General features: G+C 44.5%; 1 protein-coding gene across 1 annotated transcript; it reads left to right on the top strand.

Moving 5' to 3' along the window:
• Positions 1-409: 409 nt before the first annotated feature.
• Positions 410-15,164, top strand: LOC134337690 (EEF1A lysine methyltransferase 3-like). Its single transcript, XM_063033267.1, has 5 exons — positions 410-415; positions 4,156-4,218; positions 6,031-6,054; positions 10,093-10,204; positions 14,764-15,164. Exons 1-5 carry the CDS (start codon positions 410-412, stop codon positions 15,162-15,164), a joined length of 606 nt encoding a protein of 201 aa, XP_062889337.1.
• The last annotated feature ends 452 nt before the right edge of the window (positions 15,165-15,616 follow it).

Here is a 15,616-nt window from a genome sequence, read left to right as displayed (position 1 = left end):
GAACCCCAAGGTCCTGAGGGAGTGTGTTGAGCAGTTGTGGAAGTTCAATGCATTTTAAGTCTGAGTCTCAGCCTGGAAAGGGTCTTGCTTGTCTGGAAAACACAGTCCCAGTACCCAAGGGCCGACTGAAAGTCTTGAATGATTACCGTCCAGTGGCCCTAACCTCCCACATCATGAAGACCCCAGAGAGGCTGGTCCTGGCTCACCTCCAACACCTGGTCAGATCAGGCCTCGATCCCCTGCAGTTTGCCTATCAGGACCACACCAAAGTCGATGATGCCATCATCTACCTGCTGAACAGAACATACTCCCATTTTGATAAGCAGGGCATCGCCGTGAAGATAATGTTTTTTGATTTCTCAATTGCCTTCAATACCATACAACCCTCACTGTTGGGGGAACAGCTACAATGCAGGTCAGCATTTTTGTGTCATCAGCACACTTGGATACATTACACTCTGCTTCTACCTCCAAATCATGAATGTAAATAGTAAATAACTGAAGACTAAGAGCTGATTCCTGGGGTACTCCATAAGTTACAACATCCAGTAGCAGCCGGGGAGATATCAAATATATCACCATGCTTTGGGATAATACCTTGCTGCCAGGGAAGAAATGCTGGAAACCACCAAACAAAGGGGCACAGTGAATAAAGTTCCTGTCATCAACACCTGGTCAGCCTCAACTGAGCACATGGCTGGGACAGCTTTACAGCCCTGTAAATATCTGAATGTGACCTGAAGACAGGGCAAGAACTAGATGCATTTGATAGTCAAGGACTCAGAACTTGCCAGATTGAACTCCAGCCAGGTTCAACAAGAGTGGACAATTTCTGAATGCAAGTTGTGAGATTTGGAAATTGTAAATTAAACGGTTGAGTTAAGTGATCATTTCACACTATGTGGTGAATGTTTGAGTTGTTTTAATCAACTGTGACTAGTGAACAAGTATAGTTGTTTGGCAAAGTCATTCCCTGGAATGTTTTTAATGTATGTTGTATGTAATTAGCAACAAAGCAAACCTAAAATAAATATTTTGTTCATTCCAACTTTCTGTTTTCTATGTGATGTCCATTATTTAATCCAAACTAATGCACTTCATCCAATACCACGAACTCATATCCGCCAATCTCTTATGTGCTCCCTTGACAGACACTTTTTGAAAGTCCAAATCCAGTCCCTATGTCTACTCTGCTTGTTAGATCCTCATGAAACCACATTAACTTTGCTTTGAATCGATGAATCTTTCCTAAATGATGAGTCTGCTCATCTAGGTGGAAAGGGGATTAAAATATCCACATTTGGTGGGCCAAATCTTCAGAGGGGTTATACAAGAAAGAATAGAAACATAGAAAATAGGTGCAGGAGTAGGCCATTCGGCCCTTCGAGCCTGCACCGCCATTTATTATGATCATGGCTGATCATCCAACACAGAACCCTGCACCAGACTTCCCTCCATACCCCGTGATCCCCGTAGCCACAAGGGCCATATCTAACTCCCTCTTAAATATAGCCAATGAACTGGCCTCAACTGTTTCCTGTGGCAGAGACTTCCACAGATTCACCACTCTCTGTGTGAAGAAGTTTTTCCTCATCTCAGTCCTAAAAGGCTTCCCCCTTATCCTCAAACTGTGACCCCTCATTCTGGACTTCCCCAACATCGGGAACAATCCCCCTGCATCTAGCCTGTCCAATCCCTTTAGGATTTTATACATTTCAATCAGATCCCCCCCTCAATCTTCTAAATTCCAATGAGTACAAGCCTAGTTCATCCAGTCTTTCTTCATATGAAAGTCCTGCCATCCCAGGAATCAATCTGGTGAACCTACTTTGTACTCCCTCTATGGCAAGGATGTCTTTCCTCAGATTAGGGGACCAAAACTGCACACAATACTCCAGGTGTGGTCTCACCAAGGCCTTGTACAACTGCAGTAGTACCTCCCTGCTCCTGTACTCGAATCCTCTCGCTATAAATGCCAGCATACCATTCGCCTTTTTCACCGCCTGCTGTACCTGCATGCCCACTTTCAATGACTGGTGTATAATGACACCCAGGTCTCGTTGCACCTCCCCTTTTCCTAATCGGCCACCATTCAGATAATAATCTGTTTTCCTATTTTTGCCACCAAAGTGGATAACTTCACATTTATCCACATTAATTTGCATCTGCCATGAATTTGCCCACTCACCCAACCTATCCAAGTCACCCTGCATCCTCTTAGCATCCTCCTCACAGCTAACACTGCCGCCCAGCTTCGTGTCATCCGCAAACTTGGAGATGCTGCATTTAATTCCCTCATCCAAGTCATTAATATATATTGTAAACAACTGGGGTCTCAGCACTGAGCCTTGTGGTACCCCACTAGTCACTGCCTGCCATTCTGAAAAGGTCCCATTTCCAATTGGTCCCGTAACCAATTCTCTATCCACATCAATACCTTACCCCCAATACCGCGCGCTTTAAGTTTGCACATTAATCTCCTGTGTGGGACCTTGTCAAAAGCCTTTTGAAAATCCAAATATACCACATCCACTGGTTCTCCCCTATTCACTCTACTAGTTACGTCCTCAAAAAATTCTATGAGATTCATCAGACATGATTTTCCTTTCACAAATCCATGCTGACTTTGTCCGATGATTTCACCGCTTTCCAAATGTGCTGTTATCACATCTTTGATAACTGACTCCAGCAGTTTCCAAGCAATGGCAGAGATGAGGTAAGATAGTGTCAGATAGTGAGGTAAAATGACAGACAGTACTTGTTAGAAATGAAAGAGGTGATATGAATGAAGCAATAACTAGAGAGTGTTACTTATTTAGCCAGGAGGCAGCTGTGCAGAGAGAAACAGATAAAATTTCAGGCTGATGACCCTTTTCATCTGAAGTAGCAGAAATTTTCTGTGGGAAAGCTGAAACAGCAGTGAAATGAAGTACAGGAAAGCATCAGAGCAAGAAATGCAATAGCAGAGTACCCGAGAGAGAGATGAACTGAGAGATAGCACGTACACAAACCTAGTGCTCTGGACCCAGCGTCTTGCCCCTAACCACCCATTGCTGACTCTCACAGCCAAGTCTATCTACATAAATGTCATGGTGGAAGTAGGTTTCTTTTCCCATATAGTAAGCCCACCCATGTGGATCTGCTGGGAAGAACACCTCAGTAAATTAGTGTCTCCCTTTCCTCTCTTTCCAAATAATCAGCTTTATTATTTTAGACTCTTGATGTCCCACAACCTCCTGACCCAGGTTGGACTGATTAGTAATGGTAATTAAAATGGAAGTGGATAGGGCATTCAATGATAGACCCCACAGAAGCAATATTTAAATGGAGCCAGGCACCTAAAGTATCCAGGATTCTATATGTGGTGACATTGTTACTGTTTTCATCTCTGAATTAATGCTAGAGCAAATATCTTTGAATTTGCAACAGAGTTCATATCCTCCTCTGGATATGTTGCAATGGCTTGTTTCCATTACCAAGTTCTTTTAAAACTCTAAGGGGGATTCTATTCAATCCAATCTCCTTCCAATATGAACCAAACCTTTAAACCCTTCCAGGTCTCAACAGGGAAGATGCAGGGACTACACTTCCCCTGATTAAGCTGTCCTTGAACCAAGGGTCAGTCATCTTAGAATGACGCAAGGATGACCCCACTTGGAGTACTGTGCTCAGTTCTGGTCACCTCACTACAGGAAGGATGTGGAAACCATAGAAAGGGTGCAGAGGAGATTTACAAGGATGTTGCCTGGATTGGGGAGCATGCCTTATGAGAATAGGTTGAGTGAACTCGGCCTTTTCTTCTTGGAGCAACGGAGGATGAGAGGTGACCTGATAGAGGTATATAAGATGATGGGAGGCATTGATTCTGTAGAGTCAGAAGCTTTTCCCCAGGGGTGAAGTGGCTAACATGAGAGGGCATAGCTTAAAGGTGCTTGGAAGTAGGTACAGAGGAGATGTCAGGTGCAAGTTTGGGGGCAAGTTTGTTTGTTAAATAACACAAGTAACACGGAATCCCCGACCCAATCAAAATAAATTTAATAAGCTTAAACAGAAGGCAGCTGGAAGCCACATTACAAAGAGCGAGACGTTTGAGGAAAAAACAGAAGGAACTCAAACGATTAACGACGATCGTTAATCAGCAATTAACCATTTCAGGTGCGCAAAAAACCCGAGCCCAGTGCTCTCCCGCGCTCCGCAGAGCTCATTACAGGAGCAAGGGTGAGTTGAAAAGGGGGAACGGGCTACTACGGCCAGCCTTTCTCTCTTCCTTTTCCACCATCTGGAGACTCTAACACTCTTTTCAGGTGATGTGGTAATACACTTGGACTTGCATTTTTATACTTTGCCGAACACCGCCCTCTATCCGAAGAGCAGACTCAGAGTTAACTGTCACCTGCCTCTTCTTCATCCAACTCCCACTCGGCCCGATCGGTCGGTGGTTGTTGTAATGAAGCCCAGTGAAAGATGGAGGAATAGTGCCTTATCTGTTTAGGCACTTCACGATCTTCCAGACTCAATATCAAGACCAACAACTTCATATAATCTCCTTTTAAAAAAATTCAGAACTAATCTGATTTTTAAAATTCAGAGCTAATCCTTGTGTTATTGACTTGAATTTTCTCTCTTCATTACTACCACAAGATCCGCTAAGCATTACCTTTAGCTCCATATTTCACAGCTTTTCCATTATTTTGTTCAGAACCAGAGTGGTAGAAAGGCACAATTTGGAAACACGATGAGTTGGTTCTTTCTCCAACCCCCACGCCCAATTAACCCATCCACACATAGTTCAGACTGCGGGGACTATCTGCAGGATGCACAGCGGCAATTCACCAGAACACTTTGAAAAGCACCTTTCAAACACACGACCTCCAGCAGCAAGAAGGGCAGCTCAGGAACGCGGCCGCCCGGCGGCTGTTCTCCCTGCCACGCACGACATCTCGCCGTTTCTTCACCCTGGCTTAAGATCCTGGAAATCTCTCCCTGGTAACATCACAACCACACCCCAAGGACTACAATGCCTCGGGAAGGCAGCAAGCCACCTCAAGGACGGCCCTGTGAAAGCTCACGTCGCTTGCATGACAATAAAACAAAATCGTAAACAGTTTACCCTGTATTACCAAGATTAGTTTCGCGTCGGATTATCAGATATTACGTTGGTCCTATATACCGCTTTCCATCTTCTCTGGACCACTCTACACCACTCCTCATAGGAGGATCAGAGGTGGAGAGGGTCAGCAACGAGGGTCGGTGTTATTTCGAAGGACCTGCCCCGGGCCCAGCACAGAGAAAGCACGGCAGCGCCTCTGGCTTCCTTAGGAGTTTGCGGTAATTTGGCATTGCATCTGAAACTTTGACAAACTTCTATAGATATGTAGCGGTCAGTATATTGACCAGCTGCATCACAGCCTGGTATGGAAACATCATACCCTTGATCGGGAAATCCTACAAAAAAAGTGGAGACAGGCCGGTCCATCACAGGTAAAAACCTTCCCTCCATTAAGCACATCTACATGAAATGCTGTAGCAGGAAATCAGCATCCATAATCAGGGACCCCCACCACCGAGGTCAAGCTCTCGTCTTACTCATGCCACCAGGAGTAAGTTACAAGAGCCTCAGACTCAACCACCAGGTTCAGGAACAGTTAATACCCCTCAACCACAAGGTTCAGGAACAGTTAACACCCCTGACGCCACCAGGTTCAGGAACAGTTATTACCCCTCAACCACCAGGCTCTTGAACAAAAGGGGATAACTTGCCCCATTATCGAAATGTCCCCATAACCAATATACTCACTTTCAAGGACTCTACATCTCATGTTCTCGATAATTGTTGTTTGTTTATTTATTATTCTATTTTGCCCTTGCTTTGGATCTATGGATTATGCCTCCTGTCCCCGGCATGTTTTCATTGTCAACTGGGAATTCAGCAGGAATCGGCATTTCTCGCTGTTTTAAGACAATACTGGAGTCATTAGGGTCACGCTGAATCAGTGATTAAATTTATTGGAAGTGTAATCTATTTTACAGTACGTGAGTAGTATTTATTCATCTGTTTATCAACTTCGATAAATACAGCACAGAATAGACCCTTTGAGCAACACCGCCCAGTAATCCCCCCCCCCCAATTTAACCCTAGCCTAATCACGGGACAATTAACCGGTAGGTCTTTGGACTCTGAGGAATCCGGAGCACCCGGAGGAAACTCACGTGGCCATGGGGAGAAGCTACAACCTCCTTAATAGACAGCAATTAACACACAATTAAATCACGCCCTGCTCTCCTTTAATCTCAGGTAAATTCTTGGATCAGACTCGTGAACTCTACATGTCTGGTACAGAAAATAACAGTATGTTGTTGGAGGAGAGAGATTATGAATTTGATGGACATACTATGAAGATTAGTCTGTTTAAAGAATCTTCATTGGGCGTTTCTGCTTATGTCTGGAGTCCTGTAAGTCTGATAACCTATTACCAGTCTATTTTGCTTAAGAGAAATCCTGATACACCAAGCCCTTCAGTACAACTCGTTCTCGTTGTCTGTGACATCTATCCAAGCCAGTCCTTCTTGCTTGTGTTTGGCCCATATCCCCCACAATGTTTTCTATCCATGTATCCGAGCAAATGTCTTTTAAATGACGACAGGAAAGATTAATACGATTGAAAGTGCAGAGAAAATTTACAAGGATGTTGCTAGGATTTAAGGGCCTGATGTACGGGGAAGGATTGGACAGGTTAGGGCTTTACTCCTTAGAACGTAGAAGATTGAGTGGAGATTTGATAGAAGTATGTAAAGTTATTAGGGTTATTGGTAGGGCCAGTGTAAGTAGGTTCCCCCTGCACCCACCCACCCACCCAGGTTGTGTGAGACTAGAACTAGAGTTAAAGGCGGACAGTGAATACTCGGGGAGAGCTTTTTCACTCGAAGTCGTGAGAGCGTGGAAGTATTGGATGCGGGATAGATTTCAAATTTGAGAGATTTGGATAGGTACATGGATGGGACGGTGATGGTCCGGGTCAGATCAAAGGGACTAGGCCAACAGTTCGGCACAGACTAAATGGGCCAAAAGGCCTGTTGCTTTGCTGCAGTGTTCTATGATTTCTAATCTCAATAATTGTGCCTGCCTCTACAGCTTATTCCATACACCCACTATCTTCCTTGTGGAAGAACTTGTCCCTCAGTCCCCTTTTAACTCTCTCCTCACTCGCCTTAAATTCCATGCCCTCTAGACTTGGACTCCCCTACTTTGAGGGAAAAAGACTGACATTTTACCTTACCATGATTTGAAATATCTCTGCAAAGTCACCCATCAGGTTCCAGTGCCCGGAGAAATAAAGGTCCCAGCCCATTCAGCCTCTTTATATCAGCAACCCACCAGGACAGGTAACATCCTTGTGAATTACTCTCTACCTTTGCCAATTGCCGAAGAGCTTCTGGCAGCGGTGGCTTGGATCAGAAGCATGCACGTCTCCGGGAGGCTACCCGCAGAGTGTACTCTGATTTTAAACCAGTGTAGTATAAGCCCCTCGATGGAGAATGACGCACATTTGTGTGGGGATGTTTGACACGTTTCCGTTCCTAAAGCCTGCCTTATTGTAACCGAGGTGCATTCAGGTACACCAGAGAGAGACGCCGTGGACTTTGTACAATAGACTGGACCATATACTGTATTGATATAATTGGTACCCAGGGAATCTAACAAATGAAGAAAATGTTGGACATACCAGACATATCATATATGGAGATGGGGAGGGGGCTCCTGCATAGGACCGAAAGACACTGCAGAAGGTTGTAAATCTGGTCAGCTCCAGCTTGGGTACTAGCCTACGAAGTACCCAGGACAACTTCAGAAAGGCAGATCCATTATTAAGGACCTGTAGCACCCAGGGCATGCCCTTTTCTCACTGTTACCATCAGATAGGAGGTACAGAAGCCTGAAGTCACACACAGCAATTCAGGAACAGCTTCTTCCCGTCTGCCATCCGATTCCTAAATGGACATTGAACCCTTGGACACTAGCTCACTTTTAATATACAGTATGTGTTATTGCACGCTTTTAATCTATTCAATATACGTATACTAATTAATTACTTAGAGGAAAAATAAATTATGTATTGCATTTAATTGTTGTTGCTAAGTTAACAAATTTCACGTCATATGCCGGTGATAATTATCCTGATTCTGAATAGCTCCGGAAAGTTGAAAGGATAACCAACGGGAGAACACTTCGCTAGCTCTTCCTAACCGAAATGATAATTTGGTTGGATCTGGCAGAGTTATGGAAACGACAGTGGCACAGCTCCAGTTTCAATTCTGATCACAAGTGTTGTTATTGTGCACTTTGTCCCTGCGGCCAGGCGGGGTTTCCTCCACGTGGTCTGGTTTAGGTTCAGAGTTATACAGCACGGAACCAGGTCTTTGCTTCCATGAGCGACCCTCGCCGAGGCAAACTCGGCGGGCCCCATGGCTCAATTCTGATCCAACATCTTCTGTTCTGATGACCCGAGTTTGGCCCACATTCCTCTAAACCAACCTTCCCTATTGGTAACTGATTTCCAGTGTTAGGTGGTTGTGAGGGTGGGAATAAAATGAGGGTAGGATCAGTTAAAGGTACCCGTTGGGCTGAGGTTTGAACTTTATAAGCATAATAAATAGCGATTTACCGAGAAGCGGAGGAAAACAATTAAGACAATGTATGTGTACAGAATCACAAATAAACTATAGACACAGACGGTGATAGGGAAGCCATATGCAATACTTCCGCCGATTCTTCCTTTGAACCTGCAATACAAGTCAAAGCATGGTAGAACAGTAGTGCGCAGATACGGGCCCTGTGCTCAACCCGCATGCCGACAGTGTCCATTCAGCTAGAACAATGAGACAAACTTTAAAACTTAAGGACTGCGACTCCACTGGCTCTATATTTAAAAAAAAAACTCTAAGACTCCACCGTTGTTATTTAGTGCAGCAACAATGTGCATCGGAAGCATGAGGATTTGTCAGGGTTCTGATTATTCCCGGGGCGGGGGCGAAGTTTTCTCCCCCCGAGAAAGATTCCAGCTGCATGACATTGTAAAGAGAATATGCAAAACAAAGAAAAAATCGAGTTTGGTACCGAAGAAATATTTCCAAAATATGAAGCCTTACAAGTTGAGCCGATCTACAAAATACGCCTCGAACCGCAAGTAGTTCTGAGTTGTAAACGTGTTGGATGAAAGACGAGTCTCAAGCTGAAATGACAAGACCAGGGAAATCTTAGTGAGAAAAGCGGAGAAACGAACACGGACGAGTTCCACAGTTCGCTTCGAATGGGTCAACCAACACCTGCATTGATCGAGAACCATCTTTGGCCTGTCCTTCTGACCATGGAATCAGACTTGCCGAGTTACAATCTCAAATCTAGTGGAGTTTGATTCGCGTCCCTACCAACGGAGACACAAGGTTCTTCACTAGCTATGTCTCTCATACTCAATGTCAACATAAAACCAGGTAACAAATAGGTTTGGTATTTGCATACATCCATAAATCGATTTTGTCCGCAAGTCACAACGTACAATATGATAACCATACTTTTGTAGTGTTGTAAGTAAAACAACGTTAAGTGGGTGTGTGAGAGAGAAGCTTGCAACAAGTTACCGCCTTCTCTTCAAATTAACCATTTATATTTCACCAGCACAAAACGTTCAACGCGCTCTTCACCAGCGAAATTCTGTTTCCTTCTATCTTCAGGTGAATTGAACCCTGTTTCGACCTACCCTTCGCCTCACTTTTCCACCGTTGCCCTATACTGTCAATGCAGTACATCACAATCCTTGTCCTTGATCATTTCGCTCTGACTTTCAAACTGAACAAAACTGTAAAAGTTTAATCAAGTTAATAGTAATCGTTTTGGGTTTCCATTGCATTTCTCTCGTCTCCTTCGTTTAAGGCCCCGATTCCTTTAAATCAACTGTTCTTCAGAATTCGGAAGGCTGCGCTGACCTTCTCTCACGAAAGTCTTCCGCACGTACCCTACCACCATCCTATTCCCACTTTCTCACATCGGCTTCTGTCTGAAAGTGGTGTAGAAACGCATTTTGTCTCTTTCCTCAGGGCCTTGCTCTTTGTCGGTATTTTGAGGCCGAGAAGATGAATTTTACCGGGAAGAAGCTGCTTGAACTTGGTTCGGGAAGCGGAATCGTGGGGATTTTGGCGACGTTGCTGGGTACGTTCATTCTTCCAATTAACATCTAACTTTGTTTAAAAGCGGGATCTCCCAGTGGCCACCCATTTTAATCCTACTTCCCAATCCGACGTGTCAGTCGATGTCCTCCTCTACTATCGCAATGCGAACAGTCAGGTTGAAGGAGCAACGCCTATTCTGTCTGCGTAGCCTCTAACCTGATGGCATGAACATGGATTACTCGAACTTCCGGCGATGTCCCCCCTCACCTTATCACCTCCCTCTGGTGCTCCTCCCCTTTTTTCCATGGGGTGTTTGCTATCAGATTCCCCCTTCTCCAGCCCCGTATCTTTCACCAATCAACTTCCCAGCTCTTTACTTCATCCCCGCCAGCCGCTACATGGTTTAAGCTCCCCCCTTCCCCCCGCTTTCTTACATTGACACTTCTCACTCCACCCCCCCCCCCCAAGTCCTGATAGAGTCTCGGCCCGAAACGTCGACTATACTCTTTTTCCATTGATGCTGCCTGGCCTGATGCGTTCTCCAGCATTTTGTGTGCGTTGTTGAACTCTAAGTTAGTTTTCGCCACGCCCACAGTGTCACTATGTTCGGATATGATCCAGGCGGGTTGGTAGTTCGGACTTTAATGCGACACCCAAAATTAGAAGGAAAAGAAATCAGTAAACGCTAGCTAAACAGGGCCATTAATGGGAAACGAAGCTAACACTGCGGCTGAAAGAAAATATAAAACGAATACCGCTAGTCTTCAGAGTCAGTTTGATCGATAGTCCAATTTCTCAGGCAAGGCTGAATGCAAACAGGTAGCTAAACGCTGCTGTGTTCAAGTCTCGACCAGCACTACGCAGAAACGAGTGGAGTTAAATGCAGTCAGAATGAAATAATAATTAGCTGACGCGTGCATACTCACGAGCGCAATGGCCGCATTTGCTGCGCTGCCGAATCCGTGGTTGTGGCACTACTTGCTATAGTGGACACCATTTGCAGTGTAAATCAATTTATTCACCGTTCACCCTGGCAATATCTGCTAATTAGGCACGGCTTGTAAGTGTTAAGTATGAGCAATGACTACCCCAGCAAGAGAGAAGCTAATTATCGGCCCTTGTGGCATTCTCGACAGCAGTATCCCACGGGTCGTCATTGCCCTTAAACTCCCATGTAATAGCACCAGTTTCTGACCTGAGGGCAGGGAGATGCGTCTGGACCAGGCCCCACTGGTCACTATTATTTTCAGGAATTTCTTCCCCCTGAAATATTGGCTTTACTATTAATACCCTGAAGAGTTCACCTCTTGATCTTCTGTATTCAATAGTGATTAATCGTAAACTGTCCAATAATCCGGCCCTTTAAACCACCATGTTATAGAATCAGATTTAGACGTGAAGTTTGTTGTTTTGAGACAGCTGTACATTGCGAAGAGATGAAATTACTATAAATTATAAAGGAATACTGAGGCAGTGTTCATTATTTTATGGACTGTTCGGACATCTGATGGGGAGAAGTAGTTGTTCTTGAATTGTATGTGGGCCTTAACTCTTGTACCTCCTCTTTGATGGTAGTAATGAGAATGGATCATGTCCGAGATGGTGCAGGCCCTTACTGATGGATGGCTTCTGAGGTACTGCCTCTTGATGGTGTCCCCGATGGTGGGGACGGTTCCGCTCTGTTCTCTAAGTTCCAATCCCAGCCATTGTAGTATAGAAACATAGAAAATAGGTGCAGGAGTAGGCCATTCGGCCCTTCGAGTCTGCACCGCCATTTATTATGATCATGGCTGATCATCCAACTCAGAACCCCGCCCCAGCCTTCCCTCCATACCCCCTGACCCCCGTAGCCACAAGGGCCATATCTAACTCCCTCTTAAATATAGCCAATGAACTGGCCTCAACAGTTTCCTGTGGCAGAGAATTCCACAGATTCACCACTCTCTGTGTGAAGAAGTTTTTCCTAATCTCGGTCCTAAAAGGCTTCCCCTCGATCCTCAAACTGTGACCCCTTGTTCTGGACTTCCCCAACATCGGGAACAATCTTCCTGCATCTAGCCTGTCCAATCCCTTTAGGATCTTGTATGTTTCAATCAGATCCCCCCTCAATCTTCTAAATTCCAACGAGTACAAGCCCAATTCATCCAGTCTTTCTTCATATGAAAGTCCTGCCATCCCAGGAATCAATCTGGTGAACCTTCTTTGTACTCCCTCTATGGCAAGGATGTCTTTCCTCAGATTAGGGGACCAAAACTGCACACAATACTCCAGGTGTGGTCTCACCAAGGCCTTGTACAACTGCAGTAGTACCTCCCTGCTCCTGTACTCGAATCCTCTCGCTATAAATGCCAGTATACCATTCGCCTTTTTCACTGCCTGCTGTACCTGCATGCCCACTTTCAATGACTGGTGTATAATGACACCCAGGTCTCGTTGCACCTCCCCTTTTCCTAATCAGCCACCATTCAGATAATAATCTGTTTTCCTATTTTTGCCACCAAAGTGGATAACTTCACATTTATCCACATTAAATTGCATCTGCCATGAATTTGCCCACTCACCCAACCTATCCAAGTCACCCTGCATCCTCTTGGCATCCTCCTCACTGCTAACACTGCCACCCAACTTCGTGTCATCCACAAACTTGGAGATGCTGCATTTAATTCCGTCATCCAAGTCATTAATATATATTGTAAACAACTGGGGTCCCAGCACCGAGCTTTGCGGTACCCCAAAAGGCTCATAACTTCTGCTCATTAGTATTCCAACTTTGATGTGTAAGTCAACATTCCATGAACCTTTTAAGGCTTTAAGAAAACCTTTCATTAGCCTTTAGTAATTGTTAAATTTCTCTCCTAGTTCAGTTTAAGCTTCTAAATACAATATCCTTGACCATCATTTTTGCGTTCGTTTTGTTGTCAAACCACCTGAAATGTTAACTCTGTTTCATAGCGTCTGAGGAGAGTTCCTGTATTGTCTCAGTTTCTCATTTTCAATTGCTGCCCACGCCCTCCCCCATTCAAATAACTCTCCCACAGTGGTATCAACTCGTTTAATTTACATCCAATTACATTGTTAATCGGATCCGAAAGTTCAGATAACGTGACTCATCTGAAGGTTAGTGAAAAGTTGAAGCACCGTCAGAAATTCCTGGGAATCATCGCGAGTAACACTGTCTTCCATAACTCTTATCTTTTACACCAGTTACCTTCCTATATAAATACTCATCACATTCGATCCACCTACTATTGCATACTGTCACCCGTGGAGCCACCGAGTGCAGTCTGGAAGGCCATACTAGCAATATCCACAGGTTCTCACCCGTCTGCCTCCCGGAAGGCAAGCGAGCGTTCAGCGCCGACTGCCTTCCCTAAAGTCGCTGCCGGGGAGCGGCCAGTGAGCGACTTGTCGCTCTGTGGCTCACTGACATGCGGGCAGTCCTCTGCGCTGGCGTGCTGCCTCTCTCTTCAATGACGAGGAGGAGGACGGTACCGCGTTATGGATTAGAGTATTGCATTTATGGACAGCGAGCTTTTCCAGTCTTATGGTTCTTGTATTCTGCCCGTTCCTTTCCGTTTTGTTGCGCGACGGGAGAGGGGTTTGGGGGATGTCCTTGTTGCGTTTTGTGCAGGGTGGGGGGTTGTGGGTTGACGATTGGGATGCCGTTCTTTTTTATGCGGGAGTTGGGCTTGATGTTTCTCTCTGAACGACTTCACGTTCTTTTAAAAACGCAAACACGAGGAAATCTGCAGATGCGGGAATTTCAAGCAACAAACATAAAAGTTGCTGGTGAACGCAGCAGGCCAGGCAGCTCTCTAGGAAGAGGTACATTTGAAATCTCTCACTAGCTCTTCCTTCAATTAGTCCTGACGAAGGGTCTCGGCCCGAAATGTCGACTGTACCTCTTCCTAGAGATGCTGCCTGGCCTGCTGTGTTCACCAGCAACTTTGATGTGTTACTTTCACGTTCTTTCCTAGTTTCTTGGCTATCTTGAGAAGACGAAATTCAGTTGTTTATGGGTACATACTTTGATAATAAATGAACCTGTGAATGTTAATCGCAGCTGATCCTATAATTATCATTCACAGTGCTTGAAATTAATATTTTTTTAGCATCGCAGACTTAACTCGCATCTCTAGTTGCTATTCCTCGTGCATCCGCTCATAATCATGACTCGCATCTGGTCACCCGTCCACTGCATATCCACTGTTCTAAGTGATCATTGTTTTAGGGGATACTGTGACCGTTTCTCATGTTACACTGTCAGGAGTAGCAACTAGAGATGAAATTCTGATTTTTTTTTAGCTGAGGGCATCAAGTTAATTATTATGCCAATTTCATGATCAATAGCAGTGCCTGCCCATAATCAAGTGTCAGTGGTGACATTTTCGCCGTACTGGTAGGCATCAGCTAACAATTCCCATTTACTCGGGCAATTATTTAAATTTAAGGTATGATATTACTTTATATTGGAGATATCTATTCCGAATGGCCGTGAGAAAAATACAAATAGTAGCATCTATAGAGAGATTGTGTTAGAGTTGATTAGTATCATAACAGAACAACACCATTAATAATGATATTTCTGATATTTTCCAGGCGGAGATGTCACTCTGACAGACAAACCATACGTCTTGAAGCAAATCGAGTACAATGTCTCCGCTAACATTCCTCCTTGCTCCAGACATCGGATAAAAGTCAGCTCTCTGGTTTGGGGGACTGATCAGAAAAACTACCCAAATGATTTTGATTTCATCCTGGGCTCGGATATTGTGTACAGTCCATCGCAATTTCCTTTCCTTTTGCAGACACTTCAAGATCTCTGCGGTTCAAACACTGTCATTTACCTGTCTTCCGATATAAAGTACAGAGAGGGCTCGGTCCATTTCCACGAGGTGCTGGTGCCAGAGAAGTTTAATAGTGAGGTAATTCATAGAAGCGGGAGTAACTGCATTTACAAAGTGACCAAAAAGGCCCCGGCAATGAACTTCACTTTCTGATGTAGGGACAGGAATCTCCCAAACTTACATTTTTTTTTCCCTTCTAAAGTAACTTTCCTCTCTGTTTATTTGTTTCGATGCTAAGGTTCACCAAATATTGATGATATTTCTGGCACATCTTATTATATAATGGCTTTTTTTCCCTTCTGAAAATACAATTTTAAAAATCTTATAAAGGGGTTTATGGCCCTCAGGTTCCAAGTACCGAATCAACCTCTCCTCTTGCCCAAAGGCAATGGTATACCCATAAACGGACATGGCCAAGTTACAGCAGCAGTATAAAATACTGAAGATACCGAAGTAGAAATTATTCTGTTCCATGTCAACCCGGAACTTGCAATTGGTCGATGAGGGTGTAAATTTTCCAAAAATATGCTAACATCTTTAAGAAATAACGCCGAGGGTGTTTCATTCGCAGTTAATATCGTAAAGTGCTATTCAATTATCGAGTC

Source organism: Mobula hypostoma, chromosome 1 (genome assembly GCF_963921235.1).
Source record: "Mobula hypostoma chromosome 1, sMobHyp1.1, whole genome shotgun sequence".
NCBI lineage: Eukaryota > Metazoa > Chordata > Chondrichthyes > Myliobatiformes > Myliobatidae > Mobula > Mobula hypostoma.
Note: the sequence above shows the minus strand (reverse complement) of the source record. Positions and strands in the feature narration are given on the sequence as shown.

What these genes read in the sequence shown, in the direction of transcription:
- LOC134337690 (XM_063033267.1), top strand. An exon ending in AGCTCATTACAGGAGCAAGG is followed by an intron (nt 4,219 to 6,030) that starts GTGAGTTGAAAA and finishes TCTATTTTACAG; the next exon opens with TACGTGAGTAGTATTTATTC. An exon ending in GATTTTGGCGACGTTGCTGG is followed by an intron (nt 10,205 to 14,763) that starts GTACGTTCATTC and finishes GATATTTTCCAG; the next exon opens with GCGGAGATGTCACTCTGACA.